Source organism: Aotus nancymaae, unplaced genomic scaffold (genome assembly GCF_030222135.1).
Source record: "Aotus nancymaae isolate 86718 unplaced genomic scaffold, 86718_ANA_hifiasm-v0.15.2.pri h1tg000007l, whole genome shotgun sequence".
NCBI classification, from domain to species: Eukaryota; Metazoa; Chordata; class Mammalia; order Primates; family Aotidae; genus Aotus; species Aotus nancymaae.
The window spans coordinates 26,764,214-26,791,085 of NW_026988418.1; the positions used below are offsets into that span (position 1 = coordinate 26,764,214).

The 26,872-nt window shown below is 35.3% G+C and overlaps 1 protein-coding gene across 4 annotated transcripts in view; it reads left to right on the top strand.

The window, feature by feature from the left end:
• EFCAB7 (EF-hand calcium binding domain 7) overlaps window positions 1-26,872 on the top strand; it is a 67,767-nt gene that overhangs the window by 35,865 nt on the left and 5,030 nt on the right. For 3 of the 4 annotated variants that reach the window (XM_012442500.2, XM_012442499.3, XM_012442502.3), the window contains 4 exons: window positions 621-769; window positions 6,788-6,997; window positions 9,978-10,085; window positions 11,072-11,329. In XM_012442500.2, the coding sequence (XP_012297923.2) occupies window positions 621-769; window positions 6,788-6,997; window positions 9,978-10,085; window positions 11,072-11,146 (542 nt within the window). In that variant the 3' untranslated portion in view covers window positions 11,147-11,329. Of the gene's footprint in view, window positions 1-620; window positions 770-6,787; window positions 6,998-9,977; window positions 10,086-11,071; window positions 11,330-21,165; window positions 21,263-26,872 lie in introns of those variants that run through there. The other variant, XM_064372430.1, reaches the window with a different exon arrangement.

Consider the following 26,872-nt stretch of genomic DNA (forward strand, 5'->3'; position numbering starts at 1 on the left):
TTTGGTTTTGCTCATAAATAGTGTTAAAATGGTCATACTTAGACTTACCTGGGAAAATGTAGTTGATTCATGGATTCCCGAGTGCTTCCCACTATCTGTCAGTCTTTCAAGGCTTGGGGACGATTTAGTTAAAATTAGAGGAATTAGGCATATAGTAGTCTCCTTAAATATGGCACTATTCACATCTTTCTGAAATGCGTAGTTTGGGGAGTATTATATCAAATTTATCCAGTTTCTGCTGGCTTTAAGTGGCAAATACATACGAAGCATTTTAAGTCTTTGAAATATATAGCAATGTATGCTCTAAATAAGCAGGTAGATCGGAATTTGCCCGGAAATATTATAATTTCCTCAAATTTTAGAATATATTTGCACTATTTGTAACTTCGGGATTTATTGAAAAATGAAATCGTGTATTATGACGTAAGCTGAGTTATGGGAAATTAGAAGGATAGCTCTCAAGAATGTTTTGAGTCATTTTTATTCCACTTTTAGATTGCTCATAGATTCATAGGCCTCTTTTAAAATAAATATCTATGCATAATAATATATCATAGACATTTTATTAAAGGTATGAACTTTTAAATTATGTAAGAAAAAACTTTTGGTTGTTTAAACAGAGAATTTTGATACAAAGAAGAATGAACTAACAAGACAAGGATTTATGGATTTGAATCTAATGGAAGCCAATGATCGAGAAGGAGATCCTTGTGACCTTTGGGTAACTCTACATTCTATGGGCTACAATAAGGCTCTGGAGTTGACCGAGGTAAAGTATTCGTAAAGTTTTGCCAATGAGTTTAGTGTACATAATATTTTACTTTATGAACATTTTCCTGACATGTAACTTTCAAATTGAACACCCAAATCTTTAAACTTTAGTATATGAATGAATCCTGGGTGTAACATGTTTCTGTTAGTTTATACAAGTTCTTGTTCTCACCTGAAATTTAGTTACTGCCAACATTAAAATAATTTAGAGACCAAAGAGTTTAAGCATATAATAGGCAAGAAAAAAATTGGTATTTAAAAAAATCATAATTGGAAAAGGCAATTTGAGTTACTAAAGTCTCATTTATATAGGGAAACTAAGTATCTTAACAATTTAAAGTCTCGATTAGAATAAGGAGAATGTGTCTGGATTTCTGATGTTTTTATAAAGTGTACTTTTGGGGTTAATATTTGTAAAACACTTGGAACAGTGGCTGGCTCATACAAAGCACTGGGTGTGTATCAGCTATCATAATTATTATTATTAACATAGGACTCATAATAAACCAGAGGGGTAATAAAAATTTGAAAATTAGGCCTTATTTCTTAAATTCTGTATTTCTTTCTCTTTTTTCTTTGTCTTTTTTTTTTTTTTAGACAAGGTCTTACTCTATCACCTGGGCTGGAGTGCAGTGCAGTGGCACAATCATAGCTCACTGCAGCCTTGACCTCCTGGGCTCAAGTGAGCCTCCTGCCTCAGCCTCTTGAGTAGCTAGGACTAGATGCCTTCACGCCCACCTAATTTTTCAATTTTTTTCTTTTTTTTGTAGAGATGGGGGGTCTCACTGTTTAACCCAGGCTAATTTCTATATTTCTATGTCAGATTTAAAATATAGAATTTAAGAGTTTCAGTTTCAGGCCACAAGTTAGATAACAATACAGTTGTTTATACTCTTAAAATTAAAAATAGTGTTTGTCCTTTTTCTATACTTGAATCAACTTAAGAGAGCAACACTAACGTTGACAAATTTTGTTTTAGATACATTTAGACTTTGATTTAATTCCTTGTTTTGACATCATTCAAAACTTTCATTAACCTGTTTTCTGAGAGGTTCTCTATTGTTTCCCCATTTTTAGAAATAGGAGGTAACTAGTTACAGTAATTATTTATATCCTACTTTAGCCTAACATTCAGTGACTGCCACATTTTAATCATGTGTAAAATTAGCATCTAATATATGAACACTATTGATACTGCTATACATGTTGTTGCTTAATAGTGAAATTAGTTAAGAGCAATTTAAGACTTTTTGCTGCAGTTACTGATGTCATTTACATTTGAAACTATAAGCAAGAACAATTTCTGAGCTAACATTTAATTTAAATTTTATTTTTTTATTGAATAGGTAATATATTTGCATCATTTAAATTCAAAAGGTAAAAAAATATATAGTATACATTGGAAAGTATCAGTAGATGATGAGATTGCCACTCAGTAACTGAAATAAAAAGACAAAGCTGAATTGATTGCTTACTATAAAGGAGAGTTATGCTGGTCAGGCACAGTCTCTCCACTAAGAGCAGAATGCTCATTTATATAGGGTTTGGGGGAGGCACGGAGTTCAGGGAATGCCTGTCTTTTAGAGGCGTGAATGAGTTAATAGTATCTGGGGAAGCATGGTTACTTGAATGAGACTGTTGATTGTTTGGCACTTAGCAGTGTATTTACTGATGTGAATCCATCTCTGATTGCCTGACTTTCAAAAGTGAGGAGCTGACACTGGTTGCCTAACATAAGTATGTTCATCGAAGTGGAGCTGTTCCTGATCAATTTAACAGATTTAAAACCTTTTTTCTTACCAGATTTCTTTATTGTTTCTTATTTTTTTACTCATTTATTTTTCTTATTAAATTCTCCAATTTAGGTTGAATTAACAGATTATACATTCCCTGTATCAGCCTGTGAAGATCATCTGTCAAAGAGCAATATAACTTCTTTATTGCTCTTGCTGAAAGGGCATTGCCCCTATATCGCCGTAACTGAATAGTTGCTCTTTTACTGAATTTAATAAGCAAAACTTACATGTTTAGTTTTCCCTTTTTTTCTTTTCTGTTTTCTTTTTTAAAATGGAATTTCATGATATTTCTTTCTAGATTCAGAATTGGGAAAATTTACTTTCTTTTTTAAAGTACTACGTAACTTTTTATTTTACTTTTGTATGGGTTAACAGGTAGTTGAGAGCTAAATATTGTGCTAAACTTAAGTAGCATGCCATAATCTAGGTTTTACTATTACAGTCTTCCCCATCTTCCTTACCACATATATTGTTAATAGTTTTACAATGAATAATTTACAGTTAATAGTTTTCTTGCTTGTTGTTTGCTTCCTCTATTAAGTTAGTAGGATAAAGAAAATAAAGAAATACAAGATGAAGCCCATGAAAAGAAAAAATAATAAAACTATAGGACAACCTTTTAGGATGTGATAAGGTTTTAATTTAAAAATTTTAGAATGTACAAAAATCACTAGCATTCCTATACACCAACAATAGTCAAGCCAAGAGCCAAATCATGAAAGAGCTCCCATTCACAATTGCCACAAAAAAATAAAATACCTAGGAGTACAGTGAACAAGGGAGGCCAGCAATCTCTACAGGGAGAACTACAAATTACTACTCAAAGAAATCAGAGATGACACACACAAATGGAAAAACATTCAATGTTCATGGATAGGAAGAATCAATATCATTAAAATGGCCATACTGCCCAAAGCAGTTTATAGATTCAATGACATTCCCACTAAACTACCATTGACATTCTTTACAGAACTAGAAAAAACTATTTTAAAATTCATATGGAACCAAAAAAGAGCCTGAATAGCCAAGACAATCCTAAGCAAAAAAAATACAAAGCTGGAAGCATCACGCAACCTGATTTCAAATTATACTATGGGGCTGCAGTAACCAAAACAGCATGGTACTGGTAGAAGAACAAACATGTAGACCAATGGAACAGAATAGAGAACTCAGAAATAAGACTGCACACCTACACCTGTTTGATCTTTGATAAACCTGACAAAAACAAACAATGGGGAAGGGATTCTCTGTTTAATAAATGGTGCTGAGATAACTGGCTAGCCATATGCAGAAGATTCAAAGTGGGCCCCTTCCTTACACCATATACAAAAAGTAACTCAAGATAGATTAAAGACTGAAATGTAAAACCCAAAAGTATAAAAACCCTTGGAGACAACCTAGGCAATACCATTCAGGACATAGGCATGGAGAAAGATTTCATGATGAAGATGCCAAAAGCAGTTTCAACAAAAGCAAAAATTGACAAATGGGATATAATTAAATTAAAGAGCTTCTGTGCAGCAAAAGGAACTACCAACAGAGTAAACAGCCTACAGAATGGGAGAAAATTTTTGCAAACTATGCATCTGACAAAGGTCTAGTATCCAACATCTATAAGGAACTTAAACAAATTCACAAGAAAAAATTCTATTAAAAAGTGGGCAAATGAACAGACACTTTTCATGCAGCCAACAATCATATGAAAAAAAACTCGACATCACTGATAATTAGAGAAATGCAAATCAAAACCATAATGAAATACCATCTCACCACAGTCAGAATGGCTACTATTAAAAAGTCAAAAAATAAAAGATGCTGGTGAGATTGTGGAGAAAAAGGAATGCTTATACGCTGATAGTGGGAGTGTACGTGAGTCAACCATTGTGGAAGCCAGTGTGGTGATTCCTCAAAGACCTAAAGACAAATACCATTCAACCCAGCAATCCTATTACTGGTTATACACCTAAAGGAATGTAAATCATTTTATAAAGACACATATACATGTATGCTCATTGCAGCATTATTCACAATAGCAAAGACATGGAATCAACCTAAATGCCCATCAGTGGAAAACTGGATAAAGAAAATGTAGTAAATATACACCATGTGATACTATGCAGCCATAGAAAAGAACGAGGTCATGTCCTTTGCATGGACATGGATGGAGCTGGAAGCCATTATCCTCAGCAAACTAATGCAGGAACAGTAAACTAAATGCCCACATTCTCATTTATAAGTGGGAGCTAAATGATGAGAACACATGGACACATAGAGGGGAACAACACACACTGGGGCCTATCAGAGGGTGGAGAGTGGGAAGAGGGAGAGGATCAGGAAAAATGACAAATGGGTACTAGGCTTAATACCTGGGTGATGAAATAATCTGTACAACAAACCCCTATGTCACACGTTTACCTATGTAACAAATCTGCATGTACCCCTGAATTTAAAAGTGTAAAAAAAAAAAAAAGAAAAAAATTAGAGAATATGTTTTAACATGGACCTTTTAAGATGTTTTACTTTCAGTGAATATTCAAATATTGATCCTCTTTGGTTGAATCAAATTGATAGCCATGACTTTAAAAATGGAAGAATATTACCAGAATCTACTCAATACTGAACAAATAAATTAAACCTTTAAAAATGCCACACTCAATATTATAATTATTATAAATAATCTTAAAAATTTACAAAGGTGATGTGTATGAAAAATAAACCCAGGTCTTCTACTTTTTAGTTCAATGATTTTTTTATTTTTTTCTCTTAAAAAGGTAAATTTATTATTGCCACAGTTTGAAGTTATTAAAATATTTTTAAAACAAAAATTTTTATGTTCTACTAAAATTAACTTTAGACTTCTTTCTTTTATTTCCTTAAAAGATGACCACCAATTTGTGAATTTATTCAGTTACTCAGCAAATGCTTATTGAATACCTACTATGTGATGACTGCAGGAAGGAGGCACTGAAGATACAAAGATGAATAAAATAGTCAAAGTTCTTGCCCTTATAAAATTTATATTTCATGAAGGAGAATGATTAATTAAATGATTAATTAATTAAAATTATTTTGGCCAGGCACAGTGGCTCACGCCTGTAATCCTAGCACTTTGAGAGGCTGAGGAAGGTGGATTACCTGAGGTCAGGAGTTCGAGACAGCCTGGTCAACATGATGAAACCCCATCTCTACTAAAAATAGAAAAATTAGCCAGTTGTGATGGTGGGTGCCTGTAATACCAGCTATTTGGGAGACTGAGGCAGGAGAATCGCTTCAACTCAGGAGGCAGAGGTTGCAGTGAACTGAGATTGTGCCACTGCACTCCAGCCTGGGTGATAAGAGCGAAACTCTGTCTCCAAAAAAAAAATTTTTTTAATTATCTTAAAGGTATTTTGAAACAACTCAAAGGCTGATGTAGAGAACAGAGAACAGTGGAGAAATGAGGGAGATTGAGGGAGCAGAGCAGATCCCGCTACAGAGGTGGCACTTAAGCTTTACCCTGAAGCAGGAGGACAAGGTACCCATGTGAAAATATATGAGGATAATCTTCCAAGTGGAGAGAACACTATGTATGAAGGGCTTCATTTGCTCTATCTGAAAGATCAGTATAGCTGAAGCGTAGAGACACAGGAGACCAGGTTGGATGGAGAGGCAAAGGCTCTTTCACCCAATGGCTCTTTTTTTTTTTTTTCACCACATTGTAGGCTGTGGTAAAAAGACTAAGGTAGATATTAGAAAAATTTCATTCCAAATGCAGAAAATATTTTCAGATCTCATATTTTAAAGGTGTTTTTAGACTAGTAAGTGCTCTGTGTCCATGCAGTAAGCTTTGATTGTGAATGTAATAATTTCTTTAGAATGCTTTGATGAATTCTTTCAGTAGCCCTCACGTTAGAAAAGAAAATTAGATAACATATTTGTTAGCATTGAACCAAATGAAGAACTGTTATTAAGGCTTAAAGGAGGTAGCGTATTACTGATTTGCTAGAGATTATTATTTTCTTTTATTTTCTGTTAACATTATTAGTTAATATGCTACTAAAAAGTCAGGATTTCATGCTTGCTTATTACTCAATTCATAGCACTAAAATTTTCTTCTTAAAGTGTATTAGAAGGTCAAGATAGAAGGTATAATGTATCTTATGTGGTAAACACATTAATAAATGATTTATTTAAAATTCTATCAAAAGGCTAAAACAAGATTTGTTTTTTTTCCTTATCAGGCATGTCCATTTGTCATTGATATCTATGCAGAAAAATGTAAGCCAAAAATTAAAGCCGTCCATATGGAGGCATGTAGTGGACAACTTGAGAAGGCCATTTGTAAATCTGTTCTTAGCAAGGGTGATGCCAAAGTAATGGATGGCTATGAAAATATCATCGTGCATACTTACAGTTGTGACACCTGGATAACATCAGTTGTTGAAAACAAGGTACCAAGTATGAGGTGGTTCTCCTTACTTTGTTACAAAGCTGTACCAATATATTTCATCTTATTCCTTACTCTATTTTTACATGGTAATTAAGTATCCCATCACATTAATAATGTTTATAATGCATAATTATTTTTTCTCCTCAGGTTTTTAACTCAAATTGGGTGTGATAATTTTTATATGATTTTTAAAGGTTTGAGATTTTTTTCTCTTAAATCGTTCTACTATAAGGACACATGCACACGAATGTTCATTGCAGCACAGTTTACAATAGCAAAGACCTGGAACCAGCCCAAATGCCCATCGATGATAGACTGGACAGGAAAAATGTGGCACATATACACCATGGAATATTATGCAGCCATTAAAAAGGAGGAGTTCACATCCTTCGTAGGGACATGGATGAACCTGGAAAACATCATTCTCAGCAAACTGACACAAGAACACAAAATCAAACACCACATGTTCTCACTCATAGGCGGGTGTTGAACAAGGAGAACACATGGACACAGGGAGGGAAGCACTATACACGGGGGTCTGTTGGGGGGGAGGGGGGACAGTGGGGGGGGTGGGGAGTTGGGGAGGGATAGCATGGGGAGTAATGCCAGATATAGGTGAAGGGGAGGGAGGCAGCAAATCATACTGCCACGTGTGCACCTGTGCAACAACCTTGCATGTTATTCACATGTACCCCAAAACCTAAAATGCAATAAAAAAAAAAATAATAAAATAAAATAAAAATATTAGGAAAATTAAACATTTTGATATTAATAAAAATAGAGCACAATCTGGATACAATGTATTTTATTTGTTTCTAAAAGTTTTTACATATCATATATATAGCTTTTAATAATAGCGATCATGTTTTAATGAAATATTATAAATAAGGAAAAAAATTCAACCCAGATTTTTACAGCAACATTGCAGAGATCCTATAGATTATCATTATTTTATGTAACTAACTATATTCTACTGTCCAAGACCTACTTTTATCAACCTGATTATTTCTACCTTTTTCTTCCCTGCTATTAATACTATTGATATTACAGGTCAAGAGAATATGAGCATAAATTCTTAGTCAGAATTATCCAGTTCTCTAGAAATTATAAATTTTCATAAAACTTTATATAAGATGGCTGGCTGCTCAGTACTGTTGACTTATTTCTTTTAGTTCCTAGGTGAGACATATTATTTTTATGCCTGCTATACATTTCTTAAAATACTTAAGATTTGGCAGTGTTTTTAGTCAATCTGAGAATATATTATGTAACTAACTCTTTTAGTTACAATAGGAGCCACCAGAAAGTGTAAACATGATCTCTGAGTTCAAGGAATTTATGGGCTACAATTGGAAAGACAAAATTAATACTCTTGAAGGACATCAGAGAATAATTAAATGTTACATAATGTAGTACTCTTTGTGTATGTGATAGGGGTTTTATTCTGTTTCTTTTGTAGTTGTTGTTAATTTGGACCATAGAAGTTGGGGAAGGATTTATATGAGGGGGAAGGGAGCTGTGGTATTGAGCATTGAAGGATGACTAGGATTTAGATATGCAAACAGACTGCCTTTAGAAGCAGGGGAAACAGTGTAAGGGGAAACATGGGGAAGGATATATATAGTGTATAAGGGAAAGAGTAAGAATATCTGCTTTGCAGAAGCAGACAGCTTTATTTGGAGGAAGATAAGGAAGCTAAATAACACACAGAATGGATCCAATTTATATATGTTATCTTGAAAACAAGATAGTGGAGTTTAGGCTTGATTAAGCTTGGGTCCCCACCTAGTAGATTGCAGTTTTCAAAGGAACCAGTCATGCCCTGGAGGGTGATTCCTAAGATCCATCGTGGTTCCCTTTCTTCCCTCTATGTTTTGCTAGGATTAAAAAGGTGGAGAGTCATCACTACTTTACCCCAACCCCTCTGCTATCACTTATTATTTCTCAATTCTCTGCCTCCTTTTTCCTCAAGGAAAATTCAACTCTTCACCAAAACATAATGATAATGTAGAACTTATCATGTGCCAGTCACTTATATATATTAGAGCATTTACTTCTCACAACAACCCTATGAGATAAGTGCTATTCCCATTTTATAAATAGGAAACTGAAGCACAGAGAAGTTAAATAACTTGCAATTGATGACACAGCTAAGTAGTAGATTTGAGAAATGAATTCAGGTACTCTAACATTACACTACTCTCTTTGTAGTCATTAGGGTGTGATCGCAGATTCTTAGTAGGGGAATATTTTGACTCCTGCATTTTCCCCATGTATCAGTGTCGTTCTGCTTTCCCTTGCTTCCTGTCCATCCTAGAGGCCGTTGTCTATTATGTCAGTTGTCATTTCTTCCATAAAGTCTTCCTTGAAACCCCAGTCCGAGCTAACGTTCATCTTCTGTGTTTCTGTAGATCCCCGTAAATACCACTATTACAAGACTCAGCAAAGCGTTTTGTAATTGTCATTTGTCTGTCTCCCCTAGAGTGTGAGCTAGGAGTCAGTAATTATACTAGACCTTAAAACAATGCCCGATACACAGTTGATACTAGATAAATATATTTATTTATATATTGTGAATGAAGGAGTAAAAAGATGTTTTAGACATATTAGTTGGAAGGTAGTATTAAAATGAATGGAAGTAGGAAAAACTAGAGATAACAACAAAAGAAATAGACTATTGCTATCATAAGTCAAGGATGAAATAATGTGACCCTGGTATCCATAATACCCTGGGAATGAAGATTAAAAGGTAGGTAAATTTAAGTCACATTTAAAAGAAAAAGTTTATATAAGTGGTGACAGATTGGAAAGAAAATAAATGAGAACAAATCACAGATACATAGTCAAAAGAAGTAGCCAATTTGTATGAATTTGCAGTGCACTATATGATATTAAAACAGAATTTCAGGGTTTATTCTGAGGCTTATATTTGACTGTAATAAAGAGAGGACTAGCAACTTACGAAATCTTCTTTTTTATAGTCAGATGAGAAAGTGATTATTCACATCAACAATGAGCTAAGTAAAAACTGCATAAACAACAGAGGACTCAACATATTTGCAGTAGAAGTGGCTCCCAAATCTACAATGGTAATGTATTATTTTCTAATTAAAGCCTTTTGTTTTATGTCTTTGAAAAAATTTGTTATTAATGCTATTAGTAAACATGTAGATATAAAATGGGGTGGAAAATTAGTTTAAGTATGATATTGTATCAGTATCATTCTATAAGAGACAGGAGAGTTCGGTTCTAATCCAGGTCTGTCACTGTTTGGTTGAGTGACTATGGGAAGTTCATTTGCTTCTATGTTCCAGTCTCTTTAAATGTAAAATTAAGATAATATCACTAGTTTTACATACTTCACAAAATTAATGTAAAGATAAAAGTAAAATGATGTACATGAAAGTATTTTTGTACATCATATAGAAATGAAAAGTATTAATAGTAATAAGAATTTTGATAACTCAAAATGTTTTTATCTGCATTATTAAGATTTTCTAAAGTAACTTGAGAGGAAAAATGCCCCTGAGTTTTAGATAAGCAAAGAAGTCAAGAACTAGAAACAGCTATAGTTCTGGTGTTAGCAGGACTCTGGGTTTCTGATTTAGCCAGGGGTTCAAAGTCAGGGACAGATCAATAGACCTACCTGCTGTGCAAGTGAAGGGAGAAAGGAAAAACCTTCCTACTCTTACCCTTTCTTTCTCCATACTGTCCATAAAATCCTAAAACATTCTAGAACAGGATAAAGCGATTATCTTTTGTTTCTCCAATTAAGATTTTAGAAAATTCTCTAGGTTTAGCAAGGAAAGGATATTTTCTCTTCTTTCTACCACTCTTCTTTACCCACATTCACCCACACCAACTGACAGCTACTATATTAGGGTAGGATTTAGACTGGATTATCCTGTTAGATCTCAGATCACAGATTGCTAGTCTCTGCTAAGGATAAATATGGTAAATTTTATCTGTACAGCATATTCTTATTACAAGGCCTAGAAATGTTGTCCTATTTAAAAATTAGCCAAAAATAACAACATATAAAAAGAGAGTAAAAGCTTTCTGTTTTTATGTGCAGGTTTGTCAACATGTAATGCCTCTGAATGAACGACAAGAATGGATATATTATTGTATATATTCTCTTATTTCTTAAATAATTCTACTTAGAACTTACCAAACTAAGAATTATTTCAGATTTAGTCTGTTATTCACTAATCAACTAAATGCTACTTAATTTAACTGATGTACCTAAATAATAATCTATTCAATTTGTATGCATTTTTATTTTATGTCCATGTTATATACTTTATTATTGAAATATAAATAATACTTTCAATATGTGGTGTTCTTATTTAGTAGGAAATCTAAGCACATTTTATTTTTGAATAGCAAGTCAAAATAAAATTACAGGTAAGATTTTTAAAAGTAATATTCAACAAATTCTACAAAATCCTCTACACTTTAGGTTTTTGTACTCTTAAAATAAAAAAAAAAACTGGCCAGGTGTGGTGGCTTATGTCTGTAATATCAGTACTTTGTGAGGCTGAGGCAGGAGGCTTCCTTGAGTCCAGGAGTTTGAGTCTGCATTGAGCTATTGTGATACCACTGCACTCAAGCATGTCTCTAAAATAAATAAATAAAATGTTAAATTAAAATGGCCATATAATTTTCCTATCACACAAAAAATTAAAGCAAAATTTGGAAAAAGTTATTTTTATGTAAAGAAGCCAAAATCTAATGACAATAGTGGGAATATTTTGTTCTAATAGTAAGCTTTTATGAATTTATTTGTGGGTTGCTTTTAATTAAATATATTTTGAAATAATAGGAATTAAATTTATTTTATATTTAGTAAAGCAATACAGGGTATTAAAAACTATATTAAGCAATTAATAACTGTATGACAATATCAGTAACAGACTACTTGCCAGTAAATATCAGCTTTTGAAATATCAATACCATTATGGCAGTATATTATTTTTGTACCCAGTACATATTAGCACATAGTTTAAATATCATTTGGGTTTTTGACCCTTGATTTAGCTATCTGTAAAATGGGCTGTCATTGTCTAGCAGTTGGAGTTCTTCAGATGATGTGTCTTTAAAAGTAATAAAATGTGAAAACATTTTATTAATTGCTAAATGCCTTATAAGTCCAATAGATGTGACCATATGTTCTGTTTCACAATGTATTGAGTTACAGGAAATTAATTACCTGGATGTGATACTAAAATCATATAATGAAATTGTTATCTATGTCCCAAATTGTAAAGGGGCTTTTATAAATAGGATGATAGATCTTTTATAATAGATGACATACAGTGGTATACTGAATCATAGAAACTCAAGAAAAAGAATAATGAGCATTTAGGACTTACCTTCCACCACTGTCATCACTTAAACATATCAACCCTCTCCCTCCCTCTCTTTTCATTTCTCACTTATTAGAGGGAAAAAAAAACACACTGTCTTAATGATCTTATTTTCAATTAGTCATTAGAAAAGACAAAGATATTTTGTTTCAAATTAAACTTTCTTCCAAGTAAATGAAAACTCAAGGGAATCAATTATATAATGAATATAAACTAGGTTATATATTTTTAAATATCTTTAAGTAAATTACTTTTTAAGAATTACTTGTGTACTATGGTACTGCAATATCCAAAAAACTTAATTCAAGTTCTCAAATACTTGACTCATGGGTTGGTAGTAATTCTGTAACCAACTAAATATAATTGGTTGACATGTAAGAATGTTTTAAGTTTGCGTGGTGCTTCCTTTTTTCAGAGTAGTTTTGCACAGGTTGACCATGTTATTTTCAAAGGTACCTTTTGCATGTGATTTAATTTTAAAAGCACATTATCCAGCCTTACTAAAAAGACATGTAGATGGGCTGGGCGTGGTGGCTCCTGCCTGTAATCCTAGCACTTTGGGAGGCTGAGGCCAGTTTAACCCAGGAGTTTGAGACCAGCCTGAGCAACATGGCAAAATCCTGTCTCTACAAAAAAATATGAAAATTAGCCAGGCATGGTGGTACACACATATAGTCCCAGCTACTCAGGAGGCTGAGGCTGCAGTGAGCTGAGATTACACCACTGTCCTCCAGCCTTGGTGACAGTGTGAGGCTCTCTCAAAGAAAAAAAAGACATCCAGATGTATCAGATCTCTTCTGTGTTCTGGACTCAGGCATGGTGGTGCAAACCTATAGTCCCAGCTACTCAGGAGGCCAAGGTGGGAGGATCACTTGAGCCCAGGAGGCAGAGGCTGCAGTGAGCTGAGATCGTACCACTGTCCTCCAGCCTTGGTGACAGAGTGAGGCTCTCTCAAATTGAAAAAAAAGACATCTAGATATATCAGATGTCTTCTGTGTTCTAGATTCCATCCCTGCCAGTCTCATCAGTGTCCCCATTAAAACTTCTCAGCAATGAATTTTATCTACAAACATTCCCTCAATATTATCTTTTCCCCATTATTATTTATACATATTCTAGACTCTTTATCTTTAAGAAGGCTCTCATTCCCCATCTCTTTCTATTATTTTATTTCTATCCTCCTTATCACAGCAAAAGGACTTGAAAAGAATTGTTCACTTTGTTATGCCCACTTTCTTGACTCCCATTCATCCTTTCTACTGGATTACCAAACAGTGGCTATTCCCTCCCAGGACATCAGTAACTTCCCTGTTACTAAATCTGGAGGATATTTTAAAGTCTCCTCTCCAGTGTTAGACACTGTTGATCTTTTGGAGACACCACATTCTTCAGATTTTCTTTGCACCTTTGATCTTTTTTTTTTTTTTTACCTAAACTTCTGTATTCTCTCTGTTTCCACATCTCTCCCACCTTTTTATGTAATGTTTCCTTTTTGCCTCTCTCTCCCCTCTTCTTCCTCCAGATATAAGTGAATATGTCACTTTTCCCAAAAATCCTTTCCTGATTACTCCACCAACCAACTACTTTGATGGTACTGACACAGTACTCACCCTTTGGTGTAGCACTCATCATATTTGGATTGGTGTTCATTAACTGGTACATTTGATTAGGTTGAAAGCAGGACAGTTAAAACCTAACATATACCATAGAAACTATAATAGATATAAATATTAGAGGGATAGTTGGATAAAATGAGTGGAAAATTAAAATAAATTTACATGTAGTATGAATATTTCTGAATTCTTTAGCATATTTATAAATTAAAATTAGAAATATAAAAATTAAGTTTCATTACTATTCAATTCTGTTTACCCAGATGTTTTTATTTCATTAGCAAAGTTTAAAAAACTAATTATCTAACATGGAGTTTTAAATTATAGACTTACATGATAACTGTAATTCCTTCTCTAAATTTTTATAGTTCTGATATTTTAAAACAAATTTAAATTTTAAGTATCAAATATTGTTATAAGCCATGCCATATTCTTAAATTAGTATATTTAATAAATTTGTTGATTTTATATTACATATGAGAGTAGAAATTGTTTTAAAGTCAATGGCCTTCTTTTAAAATGTTTTTGGTTTAGGTTAAATATGAAGCAGAAACTTAATATGTTATACTACACTAATATTTTGGATGTAACCCAGGAAAATGGATGTGTAGTTCCGATTTTGGCCACCAGAGGGTGAGCATATTATTTTATTTATTAGAGAGATGGATAGTATATTTCTCAGCACTGTGTTAGGTCCTTTATGACTTCTAACACTACTTTTGGCAAACTGTATTGGACACTATGGCTATATGCATATTCAGCCATATAACACCCATTTTTTTTGAGACAGAATCTTGCTCTGTCACTCAGGCTGGACTGCAGTGGTACAATCTCAGCTCACTGCAGCCTTGATTTTCCGGGCTTAGGTGATTCTCCCACCTCAGCCTCCCGAGTAACTGGGACTACAGGCCTGCGCTACCACGCCCAGCTAGCTTTTGTAGTTTTTTTTTTTTTTTTTTTTTTTTGTAGAGGCAGGGTTTTGCCATGTTGCCCAGGCTGCTGTCAAACTCTGGGGGTCAAGGAGTTTGATTGAGTGCCTCAGCTTCCCAAAGTGCTGAGATTACAGGTATGAGCCACTGTCCCCAGCCAACACCAATTCTTATTAGAGAATATATTCTAATTTATAAAGTGGATACTAAGTCTTCTTCTCCTAATGAGTCTTAATGAGTTTGCAAGTATAAGAGCATTCAAAGATAGCCCTGCTGTCTTTACATAGCATTGTAAAGCCTATCTTGGATGCTCAGCCTAACTTAATTTCTGGGGGGTAAAAGAACTGTGTAATGATTGATTTGAGGAAAAAAAAAAGCAAATAGTGGACCTGATTTAGAGGATATAAATGAGATTCATGTGGTGAGGTAATGTGTGGGCCAGGAACTCTAGGAATCACTATTCAAAGTCTGAGGGGTAGGCCAGACACAGTAGCTCACGCCTATAATCCCAGCACTTTGGGAAGCCAAGGTGGGCAGATCACCTGAGGTCAGGAGTTTGAGACCACCCTGGCCAACATGGTGAAACCCCCATCTCTACTAAAAATGTAAAAAATAGCTGGGCATGGTGGCAGGTGCCTGTAATCCCAGCTACTCAGGAGACTGAGGCAGGAATTGCTTGAACCCGGGTCGTGGAGGTTGCAGTGAGCTGAGATTGCATCATAGTACTCCAGCCTGGGTGACAAGAGCAAGACTCTGTCTCAAAAAAAAAAAAAAAGAAAGAAAGTTTGATGGGTCAAAGAATTTTGGTTGCTTCGAAGTGTCTGTACTTGTTACCCATGGCTAGTACTATGTAAGGAAATGAAGAATAAGATACCCTCAATTCTTATAAGTAATTCACAAGCTGTCTATATTTGTGATATTTGACCGAAGTTAGTTTGTACTTTAAAAATAAGTACTCTGGGCCTGATGTGGTGGCTCATGCCTGTAATCCAGCACTTTGGGAGACTGAGGCAGGCAGATCACAAGGTCAGGAGTTTGAGATCAGCCTGGCCAATATGATGAAACCCCACCTCTACTAAAAATGCAAAAATCAGCCAGGCATGGTGGCGCATGCCTGTAGTCCCAGCTACTCGGGAGGCTGAGGCAGGAGAATCACTTGAACCTAGGAGACAGAGGTTGCTGTGAGCCAAGATTGTGCCACTGCATTCAAGCCTGGGCGACAGAGAGACTTCATCTCAAAAAAAAAAAAGTACTCTTTTTTCACCCAATACATTTCTAAAAATATATATGAATGTTTAACAAAAAAGACTTACATATGATAAAGGAGTTGGAATGTGGTTCCATTTCTCAAAATTTAAATATTTTTCAACTTTTTCTAGACAGAGTTGATAAATATTCAACATTTGAACATTCTTACTTTTATTCTTTGTATTCTAAGTATTTATACTTTGTATTCAAAGTATTCTAAGAATACTTTGTATTCTTACTTTTCCAATTGAACACAAGAGTAAGCAAGTTAAATTCAAGGCCAGCTTAAGTTCAGTTCTCTGATTCAGGCTAATGTCAGCGTGTTATGAAAATGAAATGGTGCCAGAATGCCAGTATTGTAAGCTTTCTGGCAATTTCTGATATAATATGCAGAATTACTAAAAAGAAAATTTATCTCTGCCTTTTAAAATATCCATTACAAAAGTGTCCAGAATTGTCTTTTGGAAAAAACAAAAAAAGGTTTTTCTTAGTAGAGAAGTAAAAAATAGAAGTAGAATAGGCTAGGGAATAGTACCCAGGGACATCCAATCAGCATGTATCTATTACATGTTAATTAGTTATAATAAATAAGAAGTAGGTATCATCTCTGTCCTCAGGAAAAGAAAGCTAAGGAAATGAGTTACATGTTAACCTGTTAGGGAATAACATTAAATCTTAAATTAATAAATGTCGATCATTAAGCATTAAACTAATGATATGAATGTGGAAACAGAAGAGGAGGGGAAGACTTGTCCAATTTAGGGGACATAGGAGTAGATGAAAATCTGTTGCATGATTGAAGGCATGAAGTTTACTTTGAAGTTAAATAGTGCTTTGATTTGTTTTTACTCATGTAATATAATGTATTTTAAAATTTAAATAATATAAAAAGACATTTTAATAACTATTAAAGGAAATGAGGCATAATCTCTAAAATACTAAGTAGTACTGCACTAAAATGTTAGACTAAGTTTGATAGAACAAGTTTGGAAAAGTTGGAAAAATGAATGTGGGCTGGAAGAATCAGGGGAACCTGATGCTGTAACTGAACTTTAAGTGACCTTGAAGAGATAGGAAGGATTTAGAAAGAGGAGAGGAAATGGAAATTTAAGGTATTTTCTAATGTTTTTCACTTTTCCTAGAATGTGTTATTGTATCTCTGCCTATTAATATCATAAGTAATAAATCAATCACATACAAATTGAGTGCCTAATGTGTGCAAAGTACTGCTTTAATTATTGCTTATATAGCGGTGAACAAGCCAGACGTTGCTCCTGCCCTCATTATACATTGTCTATCAGAGAAGATAGATTATGAACAAGTATTACAGGCTGTACCTCCAACATACATTTTTTAAATGCCTCATCCTTCATGAACCATTTTTTTTCTCAACCCAGAAGAAACTGTTCTACTTCTCAAACTTCTATTTTAAAACCAATACTTTTTTCCTGTGGGGTTTTATTTCAGATCAAAAGTTATCATACAGTAAATTTGACCCTTTTTTGGTGGGTTGGGGGGGAGATGTCACAGTTTTGTGAATTTAACACATGTATAGATTCATATAACTACCATTACAATAAGGATACAGAGCAGTCTCATCAGCAGAAAACTCCGTCATGCTATTTCTTATAGTCACATCCCCATGACCTTACCTCTATGCATACTCCTAGCCCCTGGAAACCACTATTCTCCATCACTATAGTTTTGTTTTTGAGAATGTTATGTAAGTGGAATCATGCAGTATGTAACCTTTTGAGACTGAATCCTTTTATTCAGCATAATGCCTTTGATTACCATCCAAATTGTATGTATCAATAGTTTGTTCCCATTATTGCTGAGTAGTATTTTATTATATGATTGTATTAGTTTGTTTATGCATTCATCCACTGGGTGGTTTCCAGTTTTGGGCAACTATTAATAGAACTGCTATAAAGTTCATGTACAGATTTTTACATGAACATAACTTTTTAGTCCTCTACAGTAGATACCCACTGGTAGTACTGCTGGATCATATGGTAAATATTCGTTTGACTTTTTAAGAAACTGCCAAAGTGTTTTCCAGATTGGCTGTACCATTTTGCATTTCCATCAGCAATGTAGGAAAATTCCAGTTGTTCTGCATCTTTATCAGCACTTGGTATCATCTCCATTTTTTATTTTAGCCATTCTAATAGATGTGCAGTGGTAACTCATTGTGATTTTAGTTTATGTTTCCCTAACGGCTAATGATGTTGAACAACTTTTCATAGGCTTGTCATCTGTATATATAATATACTTTTTGGTGAGGTGCTTCTTCAAGCCTTTTGCCAATTTGAAATTAAGTTTTTTTTTCTTTTCTTTTCTTTTTTTTTTTTTTTTAATACGGAGTTTCGCTCTTGCCCAGGCTGGAGTGCAATGGTGTGATCTCTGCTCACCACAACTTCCACCTCCCAGGTTCAAGTGATTCTCCTGCCTCAGCCTCCCGAGTAGCTGGGATTACAGGAATGCACTACCACACCCAGGAGGTGATGGTGGTACATTCCAACCCCAGGGGAACTCCCAACCTTAGGTGATCCACCTGCCTCAGCCTCCCAAACTGCTGGGATTACAGGCATGAGCCACTGCACCCAGCCTTGATTCTTTATAAATTCTGGATCTGTCTTTTATTGGATATGTTATTTGAAAGTATTTTCCTCTCTTTTGTAGATAGTCTTTTTATTCTCTTAACTGGATCATATGAAAAGTGAAAGTTTTTAATTTTGAGGAAGTCCAATTAATCAGTTTTTCCTTTAATGGATTATGCACCTGGTGTTAGAAGTTGTTGTCTAACCCTAGGTCACAAAGATTTTTCTTCTGCTTTCTTCTAAAAGTTGTATAGTTTTACTTTGTACATTTATATGTATGATACATTTTGAGTTGATTTTTATATGAGTTTTGAGGTTTAGGTTGAGGTCCTTTTTTTTTTTTTTTTTTTTTTTTTGAGACAGAGTTTCGCTCTTGTTGCCCAGGCCAGAGTGCAATGGCGCAATCTGGGCTTACTGCAACCTCTGCCTCCCAGGTTCAAGCAATTCTCCTGCCTCAGCTTCCTGAGTATCTGGGATTACAGACACGTACCACCACACCTGGCTAATTTTGTATTTTTAGTAGAGACAGGGTTTCTCCATGTTGGTCTGGTTGGTCTCGAACTCCCTGGCTGGTCTCGGACCTCATGTGATCCGCCCACCTCGGCCTCCGAAAGTGTTGGGATTACAGGTGTGAGCCACCATGCCCAGCCTGAGGTCCATTTTTTTTCATAGGGATGTCAGTTATTTCAATATCATTTGTTGAAAACATTATCTTTTTTCCATTAAATTGCGCTTGTACCTTTGTTGAAAAATGCACTGGTCATATAGAATCTTATCTTTGCATGAGTCTGTTTCTGAACTCTATTCTGTTCCATGAATCGATGTGTCTTTCCTTTCACTAATACTACATTGCCCTGATTACAGTGGCTTCATTGTAAGTCTTATATTCAGGTAACATGCTTTTTCCAATTTTGTTTTTTCCAGAAATCATCTTAGCCATTTTAGTTTCCTTCCCTTTTCATATAAATTTTAGAACTTGCTTGGTTATATCTACAAAAAAAAAAATCCTGCTGAGATTTTAACTGGTATTGTGTTAACTGTATTGATCATTTGGAGGGAATGATATGTTTATTGTGTTGACTCTTCCCATTCATGAACATGGTATTGCTCTCCACTTATTTAGGCTTTATTTCTTTCATCAGCATTTTGTAGTTTTCAGCATACAGATCCTATATATCCTTTATTAGATTTATACCTAAATATTTTATTTTTATGAGCTGTTTTATTTTTATTTCAGTTTTCAGCTGTGCATTGCTAATACGTAACACTATTATTGATTTTTATATGTTGGCTTTATATCCGAGATCCTTGCTAAACTCATTTATTTGCCCTAGGAAGGCTTTTTTTAAAATTTTGTTTTATAGATTCCTTGGGATTTTCTACTTAGAAAAGCATGTAATCTGCAAATAAGGACAGTTTCATGTCTTTCTTTCCTATCCATAATACCTTTTATGTCTTTTTTCTTGCCTTATTGAATTGGCTAAGACTTCCCATTAAGATGTCAAATAAAAACAATGACAGTGGATATCCTTTCCTTGCTCAAGTGGGAAAAGCATTCACTCTTTTACCACTAATTTTATGTTAGCTGTGGATGTTTTTGTAGATGCCCTTAATTAGGTTCCAGAAGTTCCTTCTCTTTAGTTTGCTGAGAGTTTTTATTAAGAATGGATGCTGAGCCAGGAGCAGTGCATTGTGCCTATAGTCTTAGCTACTCAGGAGGCTGACACAGGAGGATCACTTGAGCCTGAGCATTCAAGAATCCTGTCTCTTAAAAAAAAAAAAAAAAAGTAGATGCTCAGTGTTATCAAATATTTTTTTCTACCTCAATTGATGTGGTTGTATGGTTGGTTTTTCTTCTTTAGACCGTTAATATGGTATTTTACACTGATTGATTTTCAAATTTGAACCAGCCTTCATTTCCAGGATAAATTCCACTTAATTGTGATATGTTATTCTTTTTATATATTGTGGATTTTGATTTGCTAATACAGTTGACCCTTGAACAACATCAGGTTTGAACTGCATGAGTCCACTTATATGTGGATTTTTTCAATAAATACATTGGAAAAGGTTTTGGAGATTTGCAGCATTTTGAAAAAACTCACTGCATAGCCTAGAAATATACAAAGACCAAGAAAAAGTTAGGTATGTCATGAATGCATAAAATATGTAGATAGTGGCCTGTTTTATCATTTACTATATAAAATATACACAGACATAAAATCTATTATAAAAAGTTAAAATTTATCAAAACTTATACACATAAACACAGACTACACATGGTGCCATTCACAATCGAGACAAATTAAACATAAAGATGCAGTATTAAATCATAACTGTAAAATTAACTGTAGTACATATTGCACAACTGTAATAATTTCATAGCTACCTCCTGTTGCTATTGCAGTGAACTCAAGTGTTGTAAGTATCCACTGAAAGTACCACATGACGTGATGTTAAACTCTGTGTGAGCAGTTTGTCTCTCCAGTAAATTGCATATGAAGGTAAAGAAATGATCTTATGGTTCTTACATATTTTTCATTGTATTTAATGCAATATTGTAAACCTTGTCTAACACTATGGGACCCATTCAAGGTGCCACTAGTGACACTGGAAGTGCTCCTAAGTGACCCATTCAAAGTGCCACTAGTGATGCTGGAAGGGCTCCCAAGAAGCACAGCAAAGTCATGACATTACAAGAAAAAGTTGAATTGCTTGATATGCATTGTGAATTGAGGTTTGCAGATGTGGTTGCCTGCCATTTCAAGATAAATGAATAAAACATAAGGACCATTGTAAAAATAGAAAAGGTAATTCATGACACTGTTGCTTCAACTATGCTAGCAGGCATGAAAACCTTGCCCTTTTTGCAAAATACCTTTTCATCTCATATCAGAAATGCAGGTTTTATGTGTGTGTGGGATTGCTATAAGAAAGTCATACCTATAAATAAACAGGATTCAAAAAAGTGAAGTCATTATATGACAAAGCAAAAGGAAGTTTTTTGGTTTTTTTTGAGACAAAGTCTCACTATGCTGCCCAGGCTGGAGTGAGTGGTACCACCTCGACTCACTGAAACCTCTGCCTCCTGGGTTCAAGCAATTCTCCTGCCTCAGCCTCCCAAGTAACTGAGACTACAGGCGTGTGCTACCAGGCCTGGCTAATTTTTGTGTTCTTAGTAGAGACGGGGTTTCACCATGTTGGTTGGCCAGGCTGGTCTTGAACTCCTGACCTCAGATAATCCACTCACCGCAGCCTCCCAAACTGCTGGGATTACAGGCATGAGCCACTGTGCCTGGCCATGCAAAAGGAAGTTTAAAGACCTAAAGGTCAAAAATTTAATGCCAGCAAAGGATGGTTTGATAATTTTTGAAAGAGGTTTGACTTAAAAAGTGTCAAGATAACAGGAGAAACAGCTTCTGCCAACAAAGTGCCCTATTCTGGAAAAACATGCCACGAAAGACATTTATTAGTAAGGAAGAGAAGCAAGCACCAGGATTTAAGGCAGGAAGGGATAACAAACTCTACCATTTTATGAATGCAGTCATATACATATATATATATAATTGCACTTTAGGTTCTGGGGTACATGTGCAGAACATGCAGGATTGTTGCATAGGTACATACACAATGGGGTTTGCTGCCTCCATCCCCCCATCACCTATATCTAGCGTTTCTTCCCATGTTATCCCTCCCCAACTCCCTACCCCTCGCTGTCCCTCCCCTAGTCCCCACCAACAGACCCCAGTGTGTGATGCTCCCCTCCCTGTGTCCATGTGTTCTCATTGTTCAACACCTACCTACGAGTGAGAACATGCAGTATTTGATTTTCTGTTCTTGTGTCAGTTTGCTGAGAATGATGGTTTCCAGATTCATCCATGTCCCTACAAAGGACATGAACTCATCGTTTTTTTATGGCTGCATAATATTCTATATGTGCCACATTTTCCTTGTCCAGACTATCATCAATGGGCATTTTGGTTGGTTCCAGGTCTTTGCTATTGTAAACAGTACCACAATGAACACGTATGTGCATGTGTCTTTATAATAGATTGATTTATAATCCTTTGAATATATACCCAGTAATGGGATTGCTGGGTCAAAGGGAATTTCTATTTCTACACCCTTAAGGAATTGCCACACTGTCTTCCAAACAGCTGAACTCATTTATACTCCCACTAACAGTGTAAAAGTGTTCCTGTTTCTCCACATCCTCTCCAGCATCTGTAGTCTCCAGATTTTTTAATGATTGCCATTCTAACTGATGTGAGATGGTATCTCAATGTGGTTTTGATTTGCATTTCTCTAATGGCCAGTGATGAGCATTTTTTCATGTTTGTTGGCCTCATATATGTCTTCTTTTGAAAAGCATCCGTTCATGTCCTTCAACCACTTTTGAATGGGTTTGTTTTTTTCTTGTAAATATGTTTAAGTTCTTTGTAGATTCTGGATATTAGCCCTTTGTCAGATGGGTAGATTGCAAAAATTTTTTCCCATTCTGTTGGTTGCTGGTTCACTCTAATGATTGTTTCTTTTGCTGTGCAGAAGCTCTGGAGTTTAATTAGGTCCCATTTGTCTATTTTGGCTTTTGTTGCCAATGCTTTCAGTGTTTCAGTCACGAAGTCTTTGCCTATGCCTATGTCCTGAATGGTTTTGCCTAGGTTTTCTTCTAGGGTTTTTATGGTGTTAGGTCTTATGTTTAAGTCTTTAATCCATCTGGAGTCAATTTTAGTGTAAGGTGTCAGGAAGCGGTCCAGTTTCTGCTTTCTGCACATGGCTAGCCAGTTTTCCCAACACCATTTATTAAACAGGGAATCCTTTCCCCATTGCTTGTTTTTGTCAGGTTTGTCAAAGATCAGATAGTTGTATATGTGTGGTGTTGCCTCCGAGGTCTTTGTTCTCTTCCATTGGTCTATATCTCTGTTTTGGTACCAGTACCATGCTGTTTTGATTACCGTAGCCTTGTAGTATAGTTTGAAGTCAGGTAGTGTGATACCTCCAGCTTTGTTCTTTTTGGTTAGAATTGACTTGGCTATGTGGGCTCTCTTTTGGTTCCATTTGAAGTTTAAGGTGGTTTTTTCCAGTTCTGTGAAGAGGATCATAGGTAGCTTGATGGGGATAGCATTGAATCTATAAATTACTTTGTGCAGTATGGCCATTTTCACAATATTGATTCTTCCTAACCATGAGCATGGAATGTTTTTCCATCTGTTTGTGTCCTCTCTTATTTCATTGTGCAGTGGTTTGTAGTTCTCCTTGAAGAGGTCCTTTACATCCTCTGTTAGTTGTATTCCTAGGTATTTTATTCTCTTTGTAGCAATTGTGAATGTCAGTTTGTTCTTGGTTTGGCTCTCTTTAAGTCTGTTATTGGTGTATAGGAATGCTTGTGATTTCTGCACAATGATTTTGTATCCTGAGACTTTGCTGAAGTTGCTTATCAATTTCAGGAGATTTTGGGCTGAGACGATGGGGTCTTCTAAATATACAATCATGTCATCTGAAAATAGAGACAATTTGACTTCCTCCTTTCCTAATTGAATACCCTTTATTTCTTTTTCTTGCCTGATTGCTCTGGCTAGAACATCCAATACACTATTGAATAGGAGTGGTGAGAGAGGGCATCCTTGTCTAGTACCAGATTTCAAGGGGAATGCTTCCAGTTTTTGCCCATTCAGTATGATATTAGCTGTGGGTTTGTCATAAGTAGCTTTTATTATTTTGAGATACGTTCCGTCGATACCTAGTTTATTGAGAGTTTTTAGCATAAAGGCTGTTGAACTTTGTCAAAGGCCTTCTCTGCATCTATTGAGATAATCATGTGGTTTTTGTCTTTGGTTCTGTTTATGTGGTGAATTACATTTATAGACTTACATATGTTGAACCAGCCTTGCATCCCCAGGATGAAGCCTACTTGATCGTGATAGATAAGATTTTTGATGTGCTATTGCAATTGGTTTGCCAGTATTTTATTGAAGATTTTTGCATCTATGTTCACCATGAATATTGGCCTGAAGTTTTCTTTTCTTGTTGAGTTTCTGCCTGATTTTGGTATCAGGATGATGTTGGTCTCATAAAATGATTTGGGAAGTATTCCCTCTTTTTGGATTGTTTGGAATAGTTTCAGAAGGAGTGGTAACAGCTCCTGTTTGTATGTCTGGTAGAATTCGGCTGTGAACCCATCTGGACCTGGGCTTTTTTTGGTGGGTTGGCTATAGGTGCTGCCTCAACTTCAGCCCTTGTTATTGGTCTATTCAGGATTTTGACTTCTTCCTGGTTTAGGCTTGGGAGGGTGCAAGTGTCCAGAAATGTATCCATTTCTTCCAGGCTTACTGGTTTATGTGCATAGAGTTGATTGTAGTAATCTCTGATAGTAGTTTGTATTTCTGTGCAATCTGTGGTGATATCACCTTTATCGTTTTTTATTATGCCTATCTGATTATTCTCTCTTTTCTTTTTTATTAATCTGGCTAGTGGCCTGTCTATTTTGTTGATCTTTTCAAAAAACCAACTCCTGAATTTATTGATTTTTTGAAGGGTTTTTTGTGTGTCTATCTCCTTCAGCTCTGCTCTGATCTTAGTTATTTCTTGTCTTCTGCTAGCTTTTGAGTTTTTTTTTTTTTCTTTTTTTTTGATTTTGCTCCTCTAGCTCTTTCAATTTTGATGATAGGGTGTTGATTTTAGATCTTTCCTTGCTTCTCATGTGGGCATTTATTGCTATAAATCTTCCTTTAGACACTTCTCAAAATGTGTCCCAGAGATTCTGGTTGGTTTCAAATAACATCTTTATTTCATTGTTTATCCAGTCAACATTCAAGAGCCAGTTGTTTAGTTTCCATGAAGTTGTGTAGTTCTTAGTTTCCTAACCCTGAGTTCTAATTTGATTGCACTGTGGTCTGAGAGACTGTTTGTTATGATTTCCATTCTTTCGCATTTGCTAAGGAGTGATTTACTTCCAATTATGTGGTCAATTTTAGAGTAAGTGTGATGTGGTGCTGAGAAGAATGTATATTCTGTGGATTTGGGGTGGAGAGTTCTGTAAATGTCTATTAGGTTTGCTTGGTCCAGATCTGAGTTCAAGTCCTGGATATCCTTGTTAATTTTCTCTCTTGATCTGTCTAATATTGACAGTAGAGTGTTAATGTCTTCCACTATTATTGTGTGGGAGTCTAAGTCTCTTTGTAGGTCATTAACAACTTGCTTTATGTATCTGGGTGCTCCTGTATTGGGTACATATAAATTTAGGATCATTAGCTCTTCTTGTTGCATTCATCCTTTTACCATTATGTAATGCCCCTCTTTGTCTCTTTTGATCTTTGTTGGTTTAAAGTCTATTTTATCAGAGACTAGGATTGTAACTCCTGCGTTTGTTTTTGCTCTCCATTTGCTTGGTAAATCTTCCTCCATCCCTTTATTTTGAGCCTGTGTGTGTCCTTGCATGTGAGATGGGTTTCCTGGATACTGCACACTGATGGGTTTTCACTTTTTATCCAATTTGCCAGTCTGTGTCTTTTGATTGGGGCATTTAGCCCATTATATTTAAGGTTAATATTGTTATGTGTGAATTTGATCCTGCCATTTTGATGCTAGCGGGTTGCTTTGCCCATCAGTTGATGCAGTTTCTTCATTGTTTTGATGCTCTTTACCATTTGGTATGTTTTTGGAGTGGCAGGTACTGGTTGTTCCTTTCTATGTTTAGTGCTTCTTTCAGGAGCTCTTGTAAGGCAGGCCTGGTGGTGACGAAATCTCTGAGCAATTGCTTGTTTGTAAAGGATTTTATTTCTCCTTTTTGGCTGCATATGAAATTCTAGGTTGAAAGTTCTTTTCTTTAAGGGTGTTGAATATTGTCCCCCACTGTCTTCTGGCTTGTAGAGTTTCTGCTGAGAGATCCACTATGAGTCTGATGGGCTTCCCTTTGTGGGTAACCCGACCTTTCTCTCTGGCTGCTCTTAGCATTTTTTCCTTCATTTCAACCCTGGTGAACCTGATGATTATGTGCCTTGGAGTTGCTCTTCTTGAGGAATATCTTTGTGGTGTTCTCTGTATTTCCTAGACTTGAATATTGGCCTGCCTTGCTAGGTTGGGGAAGTTCTCCTGGATAATATCCTGAAGAGTGT